At 36.7% G+C, this 21,349-nt stretch overlaps 1 protein-coding gene across 1 annotated transcript in view; it reads right to left on the bottom strand.

Moving 5' to 3' along the window:
* ACOT9 (acyl-CoA thioesterase 9) overlaps positions 1 to 20,578 on the bottom strand; it is a 31,470-nt gene extending 10,892 nt beyond the window's left edge. Inside the window, 9 exon segments of the mRNA XM_012544453.3 lie at positions 384 to 457; positions 3,146 to 3,249; positions 5,153 to 5,236; positions 7,275 to 7,312; positions 7,409 to 7,579; positions 11,828 to 11,873; positions 13,336 to 13,362; positions 15,112 to 15,209; positions 20,175 to 20,578. Of these exon segments, the coding sequence (XP_012399907.2) occupies positions 384 to 457; positions 3,146 to 3,249; positions 5,153 to 5,236; positions 7,275 to 7,312; positions 7,409 to 7,579; positions 11,828 to 11,873; positions 13,336 to 13,362; positions 15,112 to 15,209; positions 20,175 to 20,194 (662 nt within the window). The 5' untranslated portion in view covers positions 20,195 to 20,578.
* Between the last annotated feature and the right edge of the window lie 771 nt (positions 20,579 to 21,349).

Below are 21,349 nucleotides of genomic sequence, written 5' to 3'. Positions count from 1 at the left end.
GTTCATTTAACAATTTATTTTAAGAATTTGACTGATTTTATTCAAAGCTAGTACACAGCTAAAGGATGTCAAGATAAAACTCAAATTTTATTTGTGGTTAACTCTACTGCGGTGAACAAAAATTGGTAATAAATATCCTCATATGTAAATTTGAGAATAGCCAAAATATTTTAAAGTTAATTTAAGGGAAAAGTAGCAGGAGGAGTATATAAGTAAGGGGAATATGGAATTTAGCTTCTTCTTAACTAAATAAATTAACTTAGTTAATTCCACTAGAAATAACTAAGCCAATTAATTTGGAAATTCAATTTAGTTCCTGTGGAACAAAAATAATAAAAAATGCTAGAGACATATTGTAGCTTCAATTCTAGATCAATAATTACCCTTTGTTTTCAGAATCACGGGCCACCATTACAAATGTTGCATCCAAGACAGGATGGTAAACTGTATCATGTAACTAAAATAAAAAAGGAAAGAGTTCAGATAGAACAGATATTGGTTATAAATAATGCTGCAATTTTAAACAAGTCCTATAGCTTTAAGAAATAATCATTGAAAACAATGAACATCTAATTCATTTTTATTTAGTTATCCGACTCTGACATGTTGACAGGCAACATGGGATATTGGGTGGTGAGCCCTAGAGACAGAAAGACCTAAATTCAAGTTATGTTTCTAGGACATACTGGTTAAGGGACCCTAGCAAGCTCTTTAACTTTTCAGTGTATAGGCAACTCTCTGAGATTATAAATTACACACCAGGTGTTAATCTGCATCAGTGGAAAGAGTTTCATCACCAGGGATTCTCAATACTAACAAAATCACAAATTCCATCCCCCCACCAAAAAAACTCTCTCATATACAATGTTCCAAATTTTTTCACAAACACATTAATCTTATCAATAAACTTTGATAGAGCATAGGCCATAAGGCCAAATAAACCTTATGAAGCTGAATCTTTTACTGTCTTTATTGAGACACATCTAAATGAGCAGGTGATACTAAAAAATGGAAAGATAAAAGAACAGATATTGACATAGACTACCATCAGCTAGGGATACAAGGGATAGAATACCAGACTTAAAAGTAAATAAGATCCAGCTTCAAAATTTGCCCCAGATACTTATTAACTACATGACCCCGGACAACTCCCTTAACCTTTCTAGGCCTAAATTTCTTCATCTGTAAAATAAGAGATTTGGACCCAATGGCTTCAGAAGTCCCATCCAATCCTAAATTTATGTTTCTTTACCAGCTCCTAAAGAAGTTTAATTTGTGCAAATAAATAGATTGAAACATATAACATATTCAGTGCTTTGTAAACCAAAAGGCATTATATAAAAAGCATTAAAATGCTAAAATGTAAGAATCCACATTAATCACCAAATGCTTGAGCACTTTGCCAAGTAGAGAGATACAATGGGTTAGAGCTACACCAATTTTAAGAACATAGTTTTTTTTGTTGTTTGTTTGTTTTTTAACATATTAAAAAGGAAGATAGTGGGCAATCATGTGCCTGTCATACTGCCTACAAAACAAGCTTGCAGAAGGCTTGGCCAGGGACCCAAATAAATTTAAGGAAGCAGAGCACTTAAGGAAGAAACTGGAAGGAATATGACAAATAGTTAAAATGGGGGAAAGAACTATAAAAGTTTTTAAAACAAATTGTATATTCCATCACTGATAATGGAACATCCATGTATGAGAACAGTTTTAACACCAGCTCTCTCTTAAATCAGGTTCAAGACTGAGATATAATGAGATATTTGAAAATCAATGACCATTTACCACAAAATGGATTTTGTCCTACTATGGTAAGAATGTACAACTGGAATATAGGGGAACTTAGCTCCTTTAGACACAGTCCTCCTTGTCCCCACACACAGACACATCTATGGTCAGCAGGGCAGAGAAAAGCAGGGTTACTCAAATGGGATTCAGAAATCCATCAAATCCAAGGGATCTAGATTCCATATGACTGATACATTTTATGCCTTTACATGACCAGGAAGGAAGGGAACAAGGATTTATTAAGTGCCTAAACACTTTACAAATATCTCATTTCATCAGAGAATCCAGGGCCAACTATGTAGGACAATCGGGGCAGTTTTATCTTCTTTTAAGTAAAGCTTCCCCATGTTGTGGGTAGGAAGAAAGAAGGAAAATGCTAATTCTATCATAATCCACACCAGTGAGATTCCAGATCCACTGATATATTTATAAGTTAGTTTGCAGAAAATAGATTTTGCAGATTCTCTTAAGTCTTGCAATAAAAACACAAAAGCTATGCCCTATAGAGTATTTCTTACCATCAAATCTCTTCCTCTTTTTCCAATAATTACTCAGAAAAACACCAGTGGTTCCCAATTACTATAATAAAAAAACTACTTCTCAACTTTATTTATTACTCTGTGAAGGAGGCACTACAATGACTAGTTACTACACAATCCACAGATGAATCGAAAGTTAAAAGAAATTAACTAATTTTCCTTCAGGTCAATAAGAGTCTGAACTGTGATTCAAACATTTATATCCTGACTTTAATGTTCTCTTCACTGTACCATATATTTAGAATCAAATGAAATGGGGAGAAGAGACTGGTGGCTATGTCAGGATCAAATGAAGAGGCACATGTAAAGCTCTTTGTCAACTTTAACATTACAGTATATGGCTATTTATTTATTCTTAATATATTTCAGTTTTGTGTAATTTTACAAGCAGAACTAGAAAAAAAATTATTTAATAAGAAGTTGCCGTCCATGATTTCAAAAGGATAACAAGACACTAAACAATGTGAGTTCTCACATATGTAAAGAAGATGTTATTGCTATACCATTAGTATATTTTTTATTGTTTTTCCTAGTAAGGGTGAGAATAGTTTTTATTCTTACTTATTCCTTCCCATCACCAACTAGCAAACTGTTAGCAAGATAGCAGCTGTAATGAAGGGTATGGTTTATTCCTTTACGAGGAATTATCTGGCCTCTCATAAAGACAGAAGAGCAAGTATAGGATCATAGGTTCACAGATCTGAAGCTGGAAGCAATCTCGGAGGTCATATAATCCATCCATTTCCTTTTTTTTTTTTTTTTTTTTTTACAAAATTCAAATAAAACAGGAATTCAGAAACAAAGTTGCTGCTCACCTGACACATGTGCATCTTGACTTCCATAGATGTCTTTCCAACCCAGCTCACATGTCCAGTGAACTTAATATCACATTCTGGACTTATGACCTTCTTACATAAATCTGAAAAAAATACAATGAAAAAATTCACTGAATAGATCTCAGCCCCCCTTTCCCTAATCTGAATTACTAGACAGAATGTTTAGAAAATAAGGTGAAGAAGGCAATAAAGCCAGATTAAATTTAGATTTAGTGCTTAATAAATACTTGTTAACAAAATGAACTAAACAGAGGTTACAAAAGGTCTCCTATCTGGCTTCTCCTTTGAGGAGATGGAGTCTGAACAATGTCTCCAGAGACAGTATGTTACACATTCAGTATAAGAACCAGAAAGAGCAAATTTTTGTAGCTATAAGGTTTCTCCTACTCCTTTCTCCTTGTAACTCTCTAGAACAGAAGTTCTTAATCTCTTGTTTCAGGGGAGCCTTCAGAAGTTTGATGAAACCCCTTTAAGGACTTCTTTTCATATAGATGTTTTTAAAGGCACAAAATTAAAATACATGGGATTATGAAACCAAAGCTTAGTGAAAATAAAAAATATCACATTTTCCCCTTCTAATTCATGGATTTTCTTAAACCCACTCCAGGTTAAGAACCCCTACACTAAGAGGCAGAAAAATACAGAGGCAATTGTGTCTAAAAGAGTACATTTTTACTTCTCTTAGTTTGTATTTGGTTTCAATTTAATTTAATTGCCCTCATTTATATGAAAAGACTATTTCTTTAAGAGCTCTAAATATTTTATAGAAAATATTATATACCAGCAAAAGGCAGCATTTGACTCAGTATAATAATAATATACTATATTATGACATGAAAGAGAATTATCTAAGATGAGAAGGATAGGGTGGGTTTTACAATCTAGATGAAATCTGTAATAACTCACATGTATGTATTGCTTTAAGTTTTATAGAATGCTTTCATCTTAACAACCCTATGAGGAGAGTAGAGCAAGTATTATTATGGAAGGGGAGATGGAGATTAAGGGGAATGATGTAATTAGTCACCCAACTAATAATATATATAATATAATATCAGGGCCATGATTTGAATCTGGATTCCAAATCCAGAATTCTTTCTCTACCCTAAGGAAAAAAACATTTTTAAACAAATAATAATATGAATATTATAAGTTAGCATTTATATCAGGGCTTAATGTTTGCAAAGTTTACAAATATCTCATTTTATCCTCTCAACAACTCTGGAAGATGGGTACTATTATTAGCCCCATTTTACTAATGAAGAAACTAAGGCAGAGTGAGGTTAAGTGACCAGCTCAGGATTACATATCTGGTAAATATATGGCAGGATTTAAATGCAAATCTTCCTGAATTCAGGTCCAGGATTCTATCCAGTGTGCCACCTAGCTGCCTGCTATATACAAGTGAAATGGGTTGCTCTGTTACGTAGGAAGCTTGCCTTCATTCAGTATGTGCAAGCACAAACATCCATCAAACACTATAGCAGAGATTTCTGTGTTGAGCAAGAGATTGGATTTCTGAAATCTTCAAAACCTAAAATTATGATTTTTTTAAATGCTCAGATCTCTCATAAAAAGTTTCATTTTTTAAAAAAAATATATATATCACTTGGAAGAGTTTTTATATAACTCGAGCAACTAATTGATGAAGACGTCCCCTAGAGAAGTTTTGCTTTGCTGCTCTTACTTCGGTTCCAGAACTAGGCCAAGTGGCTCTGGAAAGACAGACGGAGGAAAGACAGACTAACTTCTAGAAAACTGACACAATCAAATTTGAAGTCAATTCCAAACAGTCATATATGAAGAACTAATCTTAGCTTTAAAAAGGGATACTAATAGGTTGGGAAGAAATAAACTGAAGCATAATAAAATTTCATATGAAAGCAAATTGTTTTTGTTCAAATTAACCCACACTTATTGAATATTTTGATATTCAATTGGTTATTGACATTGAATTGAATTCAATTGAATGATGACATGACTTACCAATTTTGTCAACCAAGGCTGTCACGATAGAGAACGGGGACATCTGGACAGAATCCATTTTAGTGTGAGTATAGCAAATAAGAACTAAAGAGAAATGAAAGAATTTGTTTGTTAGTGACAGGGAAGAGTAAAAGTATTTTTCCATACTTAGCTCCCTGACTCACAACACATAGACAGATAACACCCTGTAAAGTCTTGGGCCTTCATCTGACATGGAAGGTGCTGATCTCATCTTAGAATCATAAGCTGTTCTGACTAAAAAGTTCCTTAGAGAAGTCGGTTCAGCTATCTTATTTTAGCAATAAGGAAAGAACATGTCAAAGAAGAGAAGAGACTTGTGCAAAGTCACATAATTGGGTAGTGGCAAAGTCCTTGAATTATAGACTCATGGTTTCTAGTCCAAACTTCTTTCCAACCTATTATATTGCTATTATTTTATAAAGTTTTGAAAATTAAAGGAGTTGAAAATTTCAAGCTGAGATGACATTTTGGGGGGGCTGAAACAACTGGGGTTAAATGACTTGCTCATTAAGTATCTGAGGCTAGATTTGAATTCAGGTCCTCCTGATTTCAGGGCTGATTCTCTATCTACTGTACCACCTAGCTACCCAGATCTTTTTTGCTCCTGGTTCTCAGGTATTAAATCATGAAGCAATTTTCTGATCAAAATCTGGCTCTTATTCTCTAGTACACACATCCTCAGGCAATCCTCAATGATTCCCTGTCACCTGTAGGATAAAACACAAGCTATTTAGGATGTCATACTTTCTAAGGTGTCTCTAAACTTTGATTCATGATTTTATGAAAAATGATCCCAAAATCTGCATCTTTTCCCAACTTTTCTTTAGTATTTCATATGAATGATGCAAATACTTTAATTTTATCGTTGTCATATTTTAGCTTCTCTACTACCCCTTTGCTATCTAAGCATTTCATTCTTAGTGCATTTAATAAATATTTGTCAAACATCCACTTTATGCAAAATATTAAATAGAGTTGGTCAGTTCCCATCCAACTCTTCAATCTGCAGATAATCATAACTGTGGATCAACCACTTGGTAGATTGTATTAATATTCTATTTCATCTTAAACTGGTTGATTTACCAATTGCTAATATCTTCCTAAGAAGTTTTTACTAATATCTAGTGGGTACTACAGTGTAAATGTATTTCAACGAGCCTTGGCAACAAAAGGGTAGACCATAAGCCCAAAGTATTACTTTGTAAGGCTCAAATGCTGTTTTTGCACACTCAGAGCCCTTATCAAAGACAAACAGATATCAGTTCAAGAAATTCTTGGTTTAAAAATAGAAGCATCAATAAAGGCAAAGTCTACTAATTTGCAGAAAGCTGATAAGCCTTGTTAGTCCAGCATGTTTATCTTACAGACATTTTTCAAGGCACAACACATGTATTTTTAAAACAAAATATATAAAACATAAATAACTGATTTCAAAGAATTCAATTAACTTAAATAAAACTGTCAAGATGCTAAATTCTAGAATTATGATAAAAGTCAGATATATCAGAACCACAATGCCAATGAAGAAAAACTAAACAGAAAATAGCTTGTTAGATTTAAGGAAAGGAAACCTGGAGTTATGCCAAAAATGGCTTTCAAATTCTCAAAAGGGTATCCCCCCAAATCTTAATGAAATTTTAAGTCTTAATAGCTTAAAAGAATAATTTATTTTTATTATCATTATTACTATTACTAATAATAGCAATTTTTAGAATATCCTGCATATTAGGACAAGCCCCTAAGTTTCTTAAAGCTAAAGATTGTATCTTTTTTATTCTGTTCCTTTCTCAAGACTTAGAACAATGCCTATATACAAACTTCATAAATATTTAAAGAATTAAAGGGTCTTCAGTGGAAGTCTAAATTAGGGAGTAAGGTTTAAGAATAAACTTTTTAATACATAGGGCTGTAAATTCATTGATAGTATCCTTGTCTCAAGTCTCTCTCTATTCTGTAGAGTCATCCACACAAAGTGAATCATATGAAGGAAGGGGAAAAGATTAAATAACTTCCGATGAATCCTTGCAACCACAGGGTTTCCTAATTCTAAGTAAACAGCAATAATTACAACTGTACAAAAAATGTTGGCATGCTTTAATACCTCCTAAGCTGTCAAGATCCTCAAGAATCCTGCCAAATCTGTGAAACAAAGAAAAGTGGGATTTAACAAGTAGAAACCACAGTACACTCATTTCCTTTTAAAATTCAACCACAGATAAAAACTAACCCTGTTACCTTACACTATTGAATACTGTCAAATATTTCTCCCGTAACAAAGGCTGAGTTCCTAGAGGCAAAATGACTTCAAGATAACTGTCCTTCATCCTCTTTGGAGGCAGATCTTTCTGGTTCTTAGGCAAAAGACTATGAAGTAACTTTCTCTCCTCCATTGTTTTCACATGGTCACTGAAAAGAAAGGAAGCAAGATACATACATACATATAACATACAATCAAGACTATTGTCAACACCCCCAGCAAAACAGGTTCCCCGTTGTCTTATATGTACTAAGCTCCCCTGTTTCTTGAGTCCCCTCCTTTCCCAGTCTTCCCTCTGCCACCCCACCCTATGAGGGAAAAAAAAATAGAGCCTCTTTAGGTAAAGTTTTTAGGTCTACTGGTTAAAAGTAAAGTAAAAATATAAGGTTAATACGTAAAGTACTCTAAAATATCTTAAAAGCATTTTTTAAAAGGGGGAAGGAGTAAGAGAAAGATTTTCATACAAACAGGATAACTAGACAGCAATAGAGCCAATGAATAATTTCTAACATGTATACAGCATTTTAAAGTTTACAAAGTGTTTTACTAATGTGTGGTTCAGAAATGGTGAGGGGTCACCATTTAATAAAAAAAAAAAAAAAAAAAAAAAAAAAAAGCTGGAGAGATCTCTAGAAGCAAAGCAAAGTTTATTATACATTCTCTGAGAAGGGCGTCCCACCTCTCAAACACACAATGGAAGGGAAGAAGCCCCTTCTGGAGCAGGGTTAACACTTTTAATTCCTCCCATCACTGACCCTCATCCTCATTGGCTGAGGATCTTACATTCTAAACACAAGAACTACCCAATAAATTGAACTTGACCAATAAATACATAGTTGCCCATATTTAACTGAAATAGGAAGAAAATGATGCCATGGGAGGATAGCAGGAAGGGGACTTAAGTATGCCCTTGACTCAATCTTCAAAGTCCTTCAGGCCTACTCAGACTCTGAAGTAGATGAAGCCTTACTCGATTTTCACAACTGTCTGGAAAGATCTCATCTCATCTCCTTCACTAACAATTTCTCATTTCTCATCCATAAAGAAAGGAAAATAATTATTATTTTTATTTTATAGGTGAGAGCACTGAGACTCAGAAAGTAAATGACTTGCCTCATGTTCATGTATCCTACTATATCATAACAATAAGAATAATAGCATTTAGCATTTATTCAGAAATGTATAGTTTGGAAAGGGCTTTACATGTTAATTCATTTGATCCTCACAACCACCATGTAAGACAGATAATATTAGTTCCATTTTATAGATGAGGAAATCCAGAGTATTTTCTCATATTAGCTTCAAAATCAGGAAGGGCAACTATAATGATACTCATTTTACAGGTAAGAAAACAGATTAGTGGGAGAGCAAGGTTACAGTAGGGGTTAAGTAGCAATGAATAACTGTGTGTATGTAAGGAGTCAGTTTCCTAGTAAGAACACAGCATTTATAAAGCACTTTAAGATTTACACAAAATCATAAAATTGGAGTTGGAAGAAATCTCAGAGGTCATCTGGCTTTAACCCCTTTATCTGACAAGTGATCATACTGCAGGCACAATAAGTTTGTCCATGATCAAAGAGGGCAAGTCCTTCACATGTTCTTACATTGTGAGGTAGGTAGTAGCAATAGTATTTTTTAAAATTTCAATGCAATGGTGTTTCTACTAGGCTTATATCCCAAAGAAATCTTAAAGAAGGGAAAGGGGCCTGTATGTGCAAGAATGTTTGTGGCAACCCTTTTTGTAGTGGCCAGAAACTGGAAACTGAGTGGGTGCCCATCAACTGGAGAATGGCTGAATAAATTGTGATATATGAATATTATGGAATATTATTGTTCAGTAAGAAATGACCAGCAGGATGATTTCAGAAAGGCCTAGAGAGACTTACTGAGTGAAATAAGCAGGACCAGGAGATCATTGTATACTTCAACAACAATACCATGATCAATTCTGATGGACATGGCCATCTCCAGCAATGAGATGAACCAAATCAGTTCCAATAGAGCAGTAATGAACTGAACCAGCTACACCAAGCGAAAGAACTCTGGGAGATAACTATGAACTATTACATAGAATTCCCAATCCCTATATTTTTGTCCGCCTGCATTTTTGATTTCCTTCACAGGCTAACAGTACACTATTTCAAACTCCGATTCTTTTTGTACAGCAAAATAACTGTTAGGCCATATATACATATATTGTATTTAATTTATACTTTAGCATATTTAACATGTTTTGGTCAACCTGCCATCTGGAGGAGGGGATGGGGGGAAGGAGGGGAAAAATTGGAACAAAAGGTTTGGCAATTGTCAATGCTGTAAAATTACCCATGCATATAATTGTAAATAAAAAGGTATAATAAAAAAAAAAAAATAGAAAGTGAGAGAACAAAAAAAAAATTGCAATGCAATGTCAAATACAAGGGAACACTTGATATGGAAAATTTCATAATTTTATCTGGGGAACTGAAAGGGGAAGTCACTTGCTAATTTGTGTCAGAGACAAGACTTAAATCTGATTCCACTGTCACCCTTCTAGCCACTAGGCCATGTTAACTCTCTAATAATAACACTATAGGTATTATTATTTTCCTTTTACAAAGATGTTAAATGATACCAATGGTGTTGGTCTCCCTGCCTCAAGTCTCTCCTTGCTCCAGACTATTCTCTATTCAGCTACTAAAAGTTTTCCCCAATCCTTCTTAATATCAGGACCTTCCCTCTGTTAATTAGTTTCTATTTATCTTGAATATATCTTGCTTTGTAAATATTTGTTTGCATGTTGACTTCCCCATTGGATTGTAAGCCCCTTACGGACAGAAACAGTCTTTTGCCTTTCTTTATATCCCCAGAGTGCACAGTGCCTAGCACACATTGCTGTTCAATCATATCTGACTCCTCATGACCCCATGGACCACAGCACACCAATGCTATCCTTGAATTTTCTTGGCAAAAATCCTAGAGTGGTTTACTGTTAAGGACCATGTCTAAGTGTGAAACCCAGAAAGCCTGTAAAGGGTTAAAGGGGACTATACCCTTAAGGGGCAGGTCAGTTCTCCAAGAGCCTCCACAGCTGTGAAATCATAACACACTTGAAGGAATTGCAAAACAGCCTTTACTGAGAGAAGTCAGAGAATGCAACTGCCTCTCAGTCTCCTTGTATCATTATCATTCACTCACTTGAAAGGATCTATTTTGCTGGACAGAATTAGATCCCCAGCAGCCACTAGCAGGTTGCTCCAGTAACAGTTTACCATTTCCTTCTCCAGTAGACTATGGCAAATAGAGTAAACAAGTGATTTGTCCAGGGTCACCCAGCTGTTAAGTGTCTTGAGGTTACATTTGAAATCAGGTCTTCCTGATTCCAGGTCTAAAGCTCTATTCACTGAGCCACTCAAAAGCCTCCACGTAGTAGATGCTTAATAAATGTTTAATTGATTCCACCCCAATCAATAAATTCCAGTGACTCACTATCTCATTTAAGATCAAATATAAAATATTGTACTGGAGTTTTAAGGCCCTTTACAACATTGTGGCTTCCCACATTTCCCATCATTTTACACTTTACTCCTATTATAATCCAGTGACATGGCCTTCTTGCTGTTCCTCAAACACAACACTGGACTTCCTTTTCCCCCTCCACCTCCAAGTTTCTCTGGCTACCTTCAAGAATCAGTTCAAAGTCTCTGTTCCCTTCCTAGGACATTCCCTCAAAGATTTCCTTTCATTTAACACAATATATAACTTACACATACGTGGTTATTTGCATGCTGTCTTCCCTATTAGAATGTGAATTCCCTGTGCTATGTTTTGCCTTTCTTTGTATCCCCAGTGCTCAGCATTGTGCCTGGCATATTGTAAATATTTAATGAATATTATCATCAAGCGATGACTGACCAATACAATAAGAATATATCAGATTTTTCTTGTGCAACATGATAATTGTGGAAATGTGTATAGAAGAATTGAACATGTTAACATATATTGGATTACTTGACATCTAGGAAAGGGGATGGGGGGAAGGGAAGGAGAAAAAAAATTTGAAACACAAGATTTTGCAAGGGTGAATGTTGAAAGCTATGTCATGTATTTTGAAAATAAAAAGTTTTATATTAAAAAATAAAAAGAAAGAAAAAAATATATCTCAGAGATGGGATTCCAATGGAAATTTCTCCTGACTCTAAGCACACTGTATTTTTCACAATACTACATGCTATCTCTCCTGATCTCATTATCTCTTCCTAATACAACAAAAAATTCACAAATGCCCTCTTTCTCATCTTCTCTAATCCTCCCCCTCTTCCTCTTTCCTCCCCCTCCTCCCCTCACCTCCTTTTCTTCATATGAGGGTCATTGATACTATCAACCAAGCAATGCATCAATAATCATCAACATACCTCCAGTGTGTGGATATTCCTACTATGTCCCGAAGTTTATTCCGAACTGGAAAAAAAAATCAGTTGGTAAAACTTATAAAAGTAAATTAGGAGAATATGAAAGAATTAAGCCATTAAACTCAAGCTCTATGAAAAAAGATTCATGCACTTAGAAGATATTTAAAACAGAAATCCAAATTAATAAGAATTAAGATTAACTTTAAGGCTACCATTAAGTCAAACAATAGCTCTGGAATCCTTAAAGGGGTCCTCAAACTTTTTAAATAGGGGGCCAGTTCACTGTCCCTCAGACTGTTGGAGGGCCGGACTATAGTAAAAACCAAAACTTTGTTTTGTGGGCCTTTAAATAAAGAAACTTCATAGCCCTCGGTGAGGGGGATAAACGTCCTCAGCTGCCACATCTGGCCCATGGCTAGTAGTTTGAGGACCCCTGCTAGACTCTTCAAGAACTGAAACACTCAAAAGAATATTTATTAATCATTAGACCTTATATAAATAAATAAAATCGAGCAAAACAGGTAAGGGAAATAAGCATTTATGCAGCACCTATTATATACTAAGCACTTTACAAATATTATTTCATCTGATCTTCACAACCTCCCTGCAAGTCAGGTGCTATTATGATCCACATTTTATAGATAAGGAAACTTAGGCAAAAAAAAAAAAAAAAAAAAAGTTACTTGTTCAAGGTCCTATAGTATGAGGCTAAATCTGACTTCCTGACTCCAGGCCCAGTGCTCCATCTATTTATTGTATAACCTAGCTGCTTTTATTAATAGTACAATTATAATAGTTTGATTTAAATTATTCATCTAGTATATCTGGGAACCTTTTCAATGGGACTACTGTGAATAGCACTAAAACACCTACAGCAAAGGCAAAATTGTAAACAAAACTTTATTTTTCCAACTTTAAAGTTCACTTCCAGGGTTCCTTCTATGGCATAAAGGATTCTTGAAGGCTGTCACACCTCTTCTAAGAGGTCCTACTAATCTAGAAAGGCTTCAAATGCATCCCCAAACATCAATTCTGTTTATTTTTTCTTTGTTGTTTTTTTTAATCTAAGTTCCAGTCTAACAAAATTCAGAGAGGTCTCATTACCAGAGTCTCTAAAGGTTAATGGATTCTTCAGTTTTCTTGGTTTATGAAGACTGTCCCTGAAGCTACTAAAGGGCTGTAACCTATGTTGGTGAAGGTAATATCCATCCCAGGGAAATCATGGATCCTTTAAGTATTAGATCAAAAGTTTTATAGAATATTATTGGATCCATAAAAATATCCAAATCTGCATAATTACAAGCTGATTTATAACAAGGCTGTAGTGTACTTCCCCTCAGTTCTTAACCAAATTTAAGCAAGAAAAACAAAGAATTCAAGCAAGGCAAGGTAATTTTTAAAAAAATGTATTTTATTTCAGTATCTCCCCCCACCTCTACCATAAAAAGTAAGGGAATATTAATGCTAAAAACTGAAAATGGAAAAAAAAATTCATCCAGATTGCCACATACCATCAGTCATAGGAATAGGCGAGCCTGCTATAAGAATGGAGACAAAGTAGATAATCAGATAATCAATACCAGTAGAAGCAGAAAACAATAAACTGCACAATTTCAAATAATAGATTGATTTGCCATTTATCTTTCTAATAGGATTTCACACTTTATATATCAGTACTGTGAACCAGAATGAAAGCAAAATCCTTGTTCCATCAGTTTAATTGGTTAAAGACAGTTGTGTCTGGATTAACATCAATTTTCACTTCTGTGCAAAATATAGGTGATTATTTTACCCAGTGACTGACTTCATGGACATTTCATGGGGTACTACCAATTAATGTCAAAAGAAATTTCAAACAATAATAATATCTAAAAATTAGTCTAGTTAATCCTAATAACTAAGACAAAACTGTGAAGAGACAATAGCCCAGAAAACTAGGCTACAATTAAATAACGATTACAATGTGAGCATGAAATAATAATAATGAAGGATCATGCCAATGGATAGATTATTAAAGTGAGTCACAGGGAAATAAAGTGAGCTACTTCAGACCATAGGTGATACAGCCAGAACTTGAACCAAAGTCCAAAGCTATTTCTACATTGTGCCATACATGGCCCATTTTGATCTATTAAACCACAGACCCACAAGTTAGGAAGCAAACAGCCAAAAAATGTTTATTACTAATTACTCAGTGAACAAAGTTGGTTTAAATAACACTGAGTTCTGTGTATACACAGTATATACATACATTTGTAGTTTTTCGACTGTCTCAGTCATGTCCGACTCTTCATGAACCCATTTGGGGTTTTCTTGGGAAAGATACTGGAGTAGTTTGCCATTTCCTTCTCCAGTGCATTTTACAGATGAAGGAATTGAGATAAAAAGGGTTAAGTGGCTTGTCCAAGGTCACACAACTAGTAAGTGTCTAAGGTCAGATTTAAACTCAGGCAGATGAATCCTCTGGACTCCAAGCTTGTCACTTTATCCATTGTGTCATACACATACACAAATGTACATGTAATACATATAAACACACACAGATAATATACTATAATCTCAATATATGAGGTATCCCAAAAAGTCTTAGTGCAGTTTTCAGTTTTGTTTTGTTCTTTTTTTAATAGCTTAAATGGCTTTAGAATAGCTTTCTTTTCAACAGCTAAAAATTGCACTAGACATTTGGAGGACCTTTTAAGTATTTACATCTTAAAATCTGCCAATTTAGTCCATTTCAGAGATCATACTTTAAACGATAATGACCAACCTGGGCTGATAAAGTCAATCCATAGTTTGAGGATTCGTTGAAATTATTAATTTAAGCTTCATTAATTTCATATTATTTCTACTACTGCTTAGCATTCTACTAGTGCCCATTTAGTTGCGATAGTTCAAGGAACAGTCGCTTTGCCACAAGCCTATATCTTTTTTCTATGGCTTCTCCTTCATTTCCCACATATATCTAACAGGAAAACATGGAAGGTGGATATCATTTAAGTAAAATGCTCCAAGGAGCCCAGAAGGAACCTCACACTCCAAATGCAGCTTTCCCTCAGGGTATTTACATCTCTATTCAGGTCAAGCCACTAGCACTATGCCTGGCACATAGTAGGCACTTAGTAAATTCTCATTGACTGAAAAAAAAATCTGTCTTTAACATGCTTCTACAAATGTTTGATCAGCCAAGTGACATACAATAGAATTTTAACTCACATAATTGAGGCATATCAGAGTAGAAGTGACAGTATAGGTAAATCATCACCAAAGGTTCATCCAGTACCACTTACCTTCTTTCATAGGGAAAGTTCCCTTGGTTCTGTTATTAAATGTCTCTTGGCCAAGTATCTTGCCAAGATTCGCCCGTCCCTTATTTAACCCACAAAATCTGAAAGTGAAAATAAAATCAATTTAGAATTAAGTTTGAAATGCTGGAAAGCCCCTTTCCCCCACTACTGAAAAAGAATCTTTTCTTTCTATCCAGATACTAGTTAGTATCATGCTAATCAGATACCAGCTTTGTTTTGTTCTGTGGTTGTGTCACCTCCCTACCTAGAACATCAAGTCCCAGAGTCTTAATATTTTGAATGTCACAGACCCTTTTGGCAATTTGGTGAAACTGGTAGATCCCTTCTCAAAATTATGTTTGTAAATGTATAAAATAAAATGGGTAGGATTACAAGTTGTTGTTCAGTCATATCTGACTCTGTGAAACTCTATTTGGCATTTTCTTCCAGATCCTGGGGTGGTTTGCCATTTCCTTCTCCAGCTTGTTTCACAGATGAGAAAACTGAGGCAAATAGAAGCATTTGCCTGGGTTATATCACAACACTTTACTACAGCCTTGGTTCTGAATACACAACACTTTGGTCCTGCACATGCTCTCATGCCACACAATGCCAACAAATGCTGCCAGAAACACCTCTGCTCAGCAAAAAAGGGATTTAAAGTGGGAAAAGTTTAAGAAGTCCTGGTTTATACAACATTATATGGTCTTAGTAGGTAGGCTACTACCTTATTATTGTACCATATCAGATTCTTAGTGTTTAAACTAATCCCTAGACAGGCACATCTGAAAAATGTGGTAAATAGCAATTGTTTCCATTTTGTCCAAAAACCCTGAAAGGTCTTCCCCTCCCAGACTGTTTTTTTTTTTTTTTAAACTAGGTAAAAGAGGCCATTTTTTGCCTTATTTTTTCCCTACCTTTAATCACTGAATGGTAAATGCCTCAGTGAAACTAAGATTTGGGAAAGACCTCACCTTTAAAAGCCCAAGGTTTCCCACAGCATCTGGGGCCATCTCCAGTCCCTCTCAATACTATCTAGCAGGGCCCAGGGGTCCTCAAACTTTTTAAATAGGGGGCCAGTTCACTATCCCTCAGACAGTTGGAGGGCCAGACTATAGTAAAAACAAAAACTTTGTTTTGTGGGCCTTTAAATAAAGAAACTTCATAGCCCTGGGTGACAGGGATAATCGTCCTCAGCTGCTGCATCTGGCCCCCGGGCCGTAGTTTGAGGATCCCCACTGGACTCAGATGCTCTCAGAGGAGAAAGTGAGACTGGTGATTCTGCACAGCTCTCCTTCAGGTAAATCTAATTCAAGATGCAAGTCATAGTATCACCTTCCTGAAGTCATGGTCCTCTTTGAGAAGGAAGGACAAACAACAACAATAAGTCAAAAATCATTGATTGTGAGGTCTAGAAACTAAGGAAGAATGCAGAGTCCCAGTGAGAATATTTGAGTGACTTGCTCAGGGTCATACATAGATGATATAGAAGAGCTTGGTTTTGGATCCAGTAAATGTACTGGATTTACAGTAATCTGTAAATCTGAGGATTACATTACACTGCCTCTTTCAGGCCAAAAGAATTAAGAAAAGCAATCATTTACTGAATGGTGTCACACTTGCCCCCCCTACTCCCAAAAGAAAAAGTCAATATGGCTTCAGAAAGATTCCCAGTACGCTCAACAAATAATTAACTTTTAGTCTAAGTAAACTGGGCTTACTGTTACTTATTATTGTAAAAATCTGTGATTTTTATCAACATGAGTACCATTATCATCACCAACATAAATTATACAACCCCACTATGTCTTAACAGATGGGCTGCAGAAATTGATGTGGCCAAAGAAATTTACCACCTGGTGGCCTGCATTCTAGTGAGTCTCTTAATTTTCCTGGCTTGGTCTACAGCTAAGAGAAGCAGAATGTCACAGTCTTTCCAGGTTGGTATGAGATCCTTAAAGCTCAGGAAGTTTAAAACTACCTAGGTGATCTTGAGAGAGAGGGGGGAAAAAACATCATGGAACCTTTACTTTCCTCATGTGAAAAATACTGGAGTTGTTCTCCTTCTACTTCTAAATCCTATGAAAATCTAGAATCCTTTCTGACAATATGAGTCATCAGAGTAGCATGTTATGGGAGGAACTATCTATTAATAGCAGTTAAGAAAGAATATTATGTTACTTTCCACAATATATTATTACCATAGCATATGGGGAAAAGGAGTGGATTCTATTTCAGAGATCTGGGTTCAAGTATTGTCTCTGACATTAGTTTTATGAATTTAAGCAAATCACATGATCCTTAATTTCCTCTTAAGTAAAACAAAGGAACTAGACTAGACAACTTCCAAAGATATTTCTTATTCCTAAAAATCTGATGTATTGCCTTTAGTAAAAACAAATCAAATACTATAGTAGACATTGAAATAGGCATCTTGGTACAACATAAAGAATGGTGAATTTAGAGTATGGTTATGGGTTCTAATCCCAAATTGAGATTACTTAATAGCTCTCTAAACATGGACAATTCACTTAAATTTATCTAAGCTTATTTTCTGATTTTGTAAAATAGGGATGAAAATAACACCAGAGCTGTTGCAAAGAAAAATGCTTTGTAAACCTTAAAGTAGTATATACATGTGTGTTATATTTCTGCAATAAAAGAACTCTTGCCTGAAATATTTAGAAAATGGTAGAAATACATGTCAGAATCTCATGTGATAAAACTCTAGAGCTAAAAGAGTCCTGTGAGGCCAGCTAATCCAACCTCTTTAGTTTTACAGATGCGGGAACTAAGGCCCAGGAAGTTTAAGTAATTTGTCTAAAACAGGGATTAAGTGTCAGAGGCAATATTTGACTCCAGGTTAATATATTCCAGAACTAGGAATCTTTCCATTGCAGCACACTGGCTCACAAATTTACCCTTCTGAAAATCTAAAGGAAATTGATATAGAGTCAATGAAGGGTAATTCAAACTTTGTGATACTTTTAAAAGATTTGCACGAACTAAATATCTTATTTAAATGGAGTCTTTCATCTGTGAACAGAGTACTCAATCAGCCCAAATTAACTTTTTATTACAATATAGTAACCTACAGAATGTCAGTCAACGGACATTTATTAAGCACTTATTAAGTGCCAGACACTGTATCTAGTAAAACTGAGGATACAAAGGCAAAAAACAAAACAAAACAGTCCTAGTCTAGAGAAATTTAATTCTAAGGATGAAAAAACAAAAGTAATTACATACAAGATATATACATATACAAAGCAGTAATCTGAAAGAGGAAGGTGACAGGGAGACAGGAAAGGAGACAGGGAAAAGTCCCTTGCAAAAAGAATGAGTTGTCTTGGAAAAAAAAGGGAACAAATGAGATGATAGAAGAATAAGAGGACAGAGTTCCAGGATAATCCTGACCTGGAGAGATACGGCAGAGAATGTCTCTAGGCCAGTGTAACCAGAGCATACTTTTCTATGTGGGTATTTGAAAGTATGGAAGGCAACAATGTTTAAGAAGACTAGAAAGGTAGGAAGCTTTTCCAGTCTCCTCACAGGTTCACAGAGCTGAAAGGAACCCTTTATCTCATTTTAGTCCAATGCTTTCATTCACAGATGAATAAAATGAGGCCCAGAAAAGGAAAGTGAACTGCCCAAATCAGAAGTAATGAGCTAAATAGAGTACAGAGATAGTGAGTGATTGGCAAAACTTCTACAAGAACCCTGGGTTTTAGTCTTTTCACAGAGTTGTAACTCAGGAGGCAAAACCCTTTCAAATAATTCGATCACACACACTTGCATGCATGTACATACAACAAAGCCACAGCTGTCAAATATTAGTCATCGAAGAGTCACTTCTCCATAAAAAGTATTCTAATTATGATAAATGGTACTTTCCAGGCAAAACAGTTCTTCCTGTCAGGAGGGTGAGCAAACTGTTCCTGGTACCGTAGAGCCATTCACTAGATTACAAAGCCACGAATGAGGCTGAACCCAAATTAATCTGACACCCGGCCAATTCTCAAAAACCTAACAAAGGCCCTTTATAGGTGCAACTTATACCTAAATCCTTAGTTTCTGGAAAAGATTTATTACAGTTTCCAGTCACATCCTATACTCCCGGTTAAAACCATTCCAAGAAACGCCCACCTCCCTCTCTGCAAAGGGCTCCCCGGTTTTTTATCATCAAACACGCGTCACGGTTTTATTACGGGGGAGGAGGAGAGAGAAAGAAGGAAGGGGCAGAAACTACACAACCAGACCACACCCATAATCTGCAGGAGACCAGCTGACCCCCATTCTCTAACAAAAATACCGGCGAGAAGAGAGGGCGTCGCACAAATACCCACAGCATTAGTCACCGGTGGCATGCCTCCCAGAGATAGGGCGGAGTCACACTACCCAGGGGCCCAAAGAATGGAGCTCAAAGATGGCCAGGAAGCCTTTTTGACATCGCCCAGCTTCAATCCGGGCTCCAGTTAAATAAAAGCAGCAGAAAACAGAACACAAACAGCTGGCTGCCCATCGGCCATAATGCCCCGTGGCGGGAATCCCGTCACCTCTGCATCCCTATTCCCACTTTTACAAACTTAAAGGGACATACGTGGGGCACTGGCAAGGAGAGGGTTGGGCGAGAGCTGGACATAAAGCATCACTCCAAAGAGAAGAGAGAAGGATGGGGGAGAAGGGAGAGAACAGGATGGGGAGCAGAAAGAGAATGGGAAAAATGAAAAAAGAGGACGTGGAGGATGAGAGGAGAGGACGGGAAGATTGAAAGAGGGGATGGCGGGAATGAGAGGAGGGGAAAGCAGGAGAGGAGAAAATGAGGAGGGATTGTTGAGAGAGAATGAGGGAGAGAAACAAGAGGACAATGGGGAAGGAGAAAAGTTAAGGAGAAAGGAAGAGGGGGAGAGGGAGGGATGACGGAGAAAAGGGAATGAGGAGGGGAGGAGAGAGACAGAGGAGGAGCAGGAGCCCCGCCCGGCCCCCTACCCTCACCTGGAGCTGGGAGGATAGGCAGGAGCCCCATGCCAGCCCAGCTCCCCCCAGTGCTCCGGAGGGCGACTTACCGCGTCGCTACCCGCCACATCGTGCAGCTGGTTGCAGCCTCCCAGCAACTGCAGCCCAAGAAACGCGCCGACGCGGACCTGACGGCCCAGCCTAGTCCTGCCGGAGGGAGGGAAATCGTTGCAAAGCTCCCAAAGCCAAACTTCTCTTCCAGGTAGCGACCTCTCCCGGTGGCCCTCGCGGAGTCCCTGGCCCGGGGTGGGGAAGGGGAGGGCCCAGGGGAGGGACTTAGGAGGCGAGGCTTCAGCTGGAGTCCCCTTCAGGCTGCTGCAGCTGTCACTGATGCCCCAGAAGTCATTGCCCCCTGCCTCGGCTTGGTGTAAATTTAGATAGATGCACACACCCTGCTTTCCTTCCGCGTCTGCTGAGGCTGGGCGCTCTTAATCCGGGCTCCATGAAGTTGTTCCTGGAATATTTTGGTAACTTTTCAGTATTACAATTTCCATTGCAATCCAGTACATTTCATTTTATGCGTTTAAAAATGTTAGTTTTCGGAAGGGGTCCCTAGGCTCCATTAGGGTAGCAAAGAGGTCCTTTGTAAAGGTTAAGACAGTAAAGGTTAAGAATCCTTGAAACAGGACGCATTGTTGCGGACCCAATGATCTTTACGTACTTCTTTGCAGTAGATCAAAGAGTAAGACAAAGTTTTTATCATCCTTTTTCACCACCACCTTCAGATCCTACCTCATCCTTTAAAGCTCAACTAAATTCTTCAAAGCCTTAGCTGAGATCACCTTCCATTTACACTGCATATACCTTGTGTATACATAGTTCTTTGCCCATTATCTCCCCCCAATTTAATATGGGCTCCAATGCGCAGGGACCCTGTTTTTGCCTTTCTTTGTTTTACCATTAAAAGCACAGCCCTGGCACATAATAAACATTTAATAAATGCTTGTCAACTGACTGACTGACTAAAATCTTCCCAGATCATCCACTTTTACCCAGAGGTCTCTCCAAAATTCACTTGATGATGATTAATTGTGTATCGATTGTTGACATGCTTGTATCTTTGTATTTCCCATGGCATTAAAACAGTACCTTGCCCTCAATAAGCACTCAAATGTCTTGTGGCTGATTTTGGTTTCCCCTGTGGCTTAAAATTTTTATTGAACCTAGAGAGGTTCTGGGGAAAATGCATTTGAAAAGAAAAAAAGATAATGTATAGTGGAGTGAA

This window comes from Sarcophilus harrisii, chromosome 3 (assembly GCF_902635505.1).
Source record: "Sarcophilus harrisii chromosome 3, mSarHar1.11, whole genome shotgun sequence".
Classification (NCBI taxonomy): domain Eukaryota; kingdom Metazoa; phylum Chordata; class Mammalia; order Dasyuromorphia; family Dasyuridae; genus Sarcophilus; species Sarcophilus harrisii.
The sequence above is the reverse complement of the archived record's forward strand: the minus strand, read 5'-3'. Positions and strand labels throughout refer to the sequence as shown.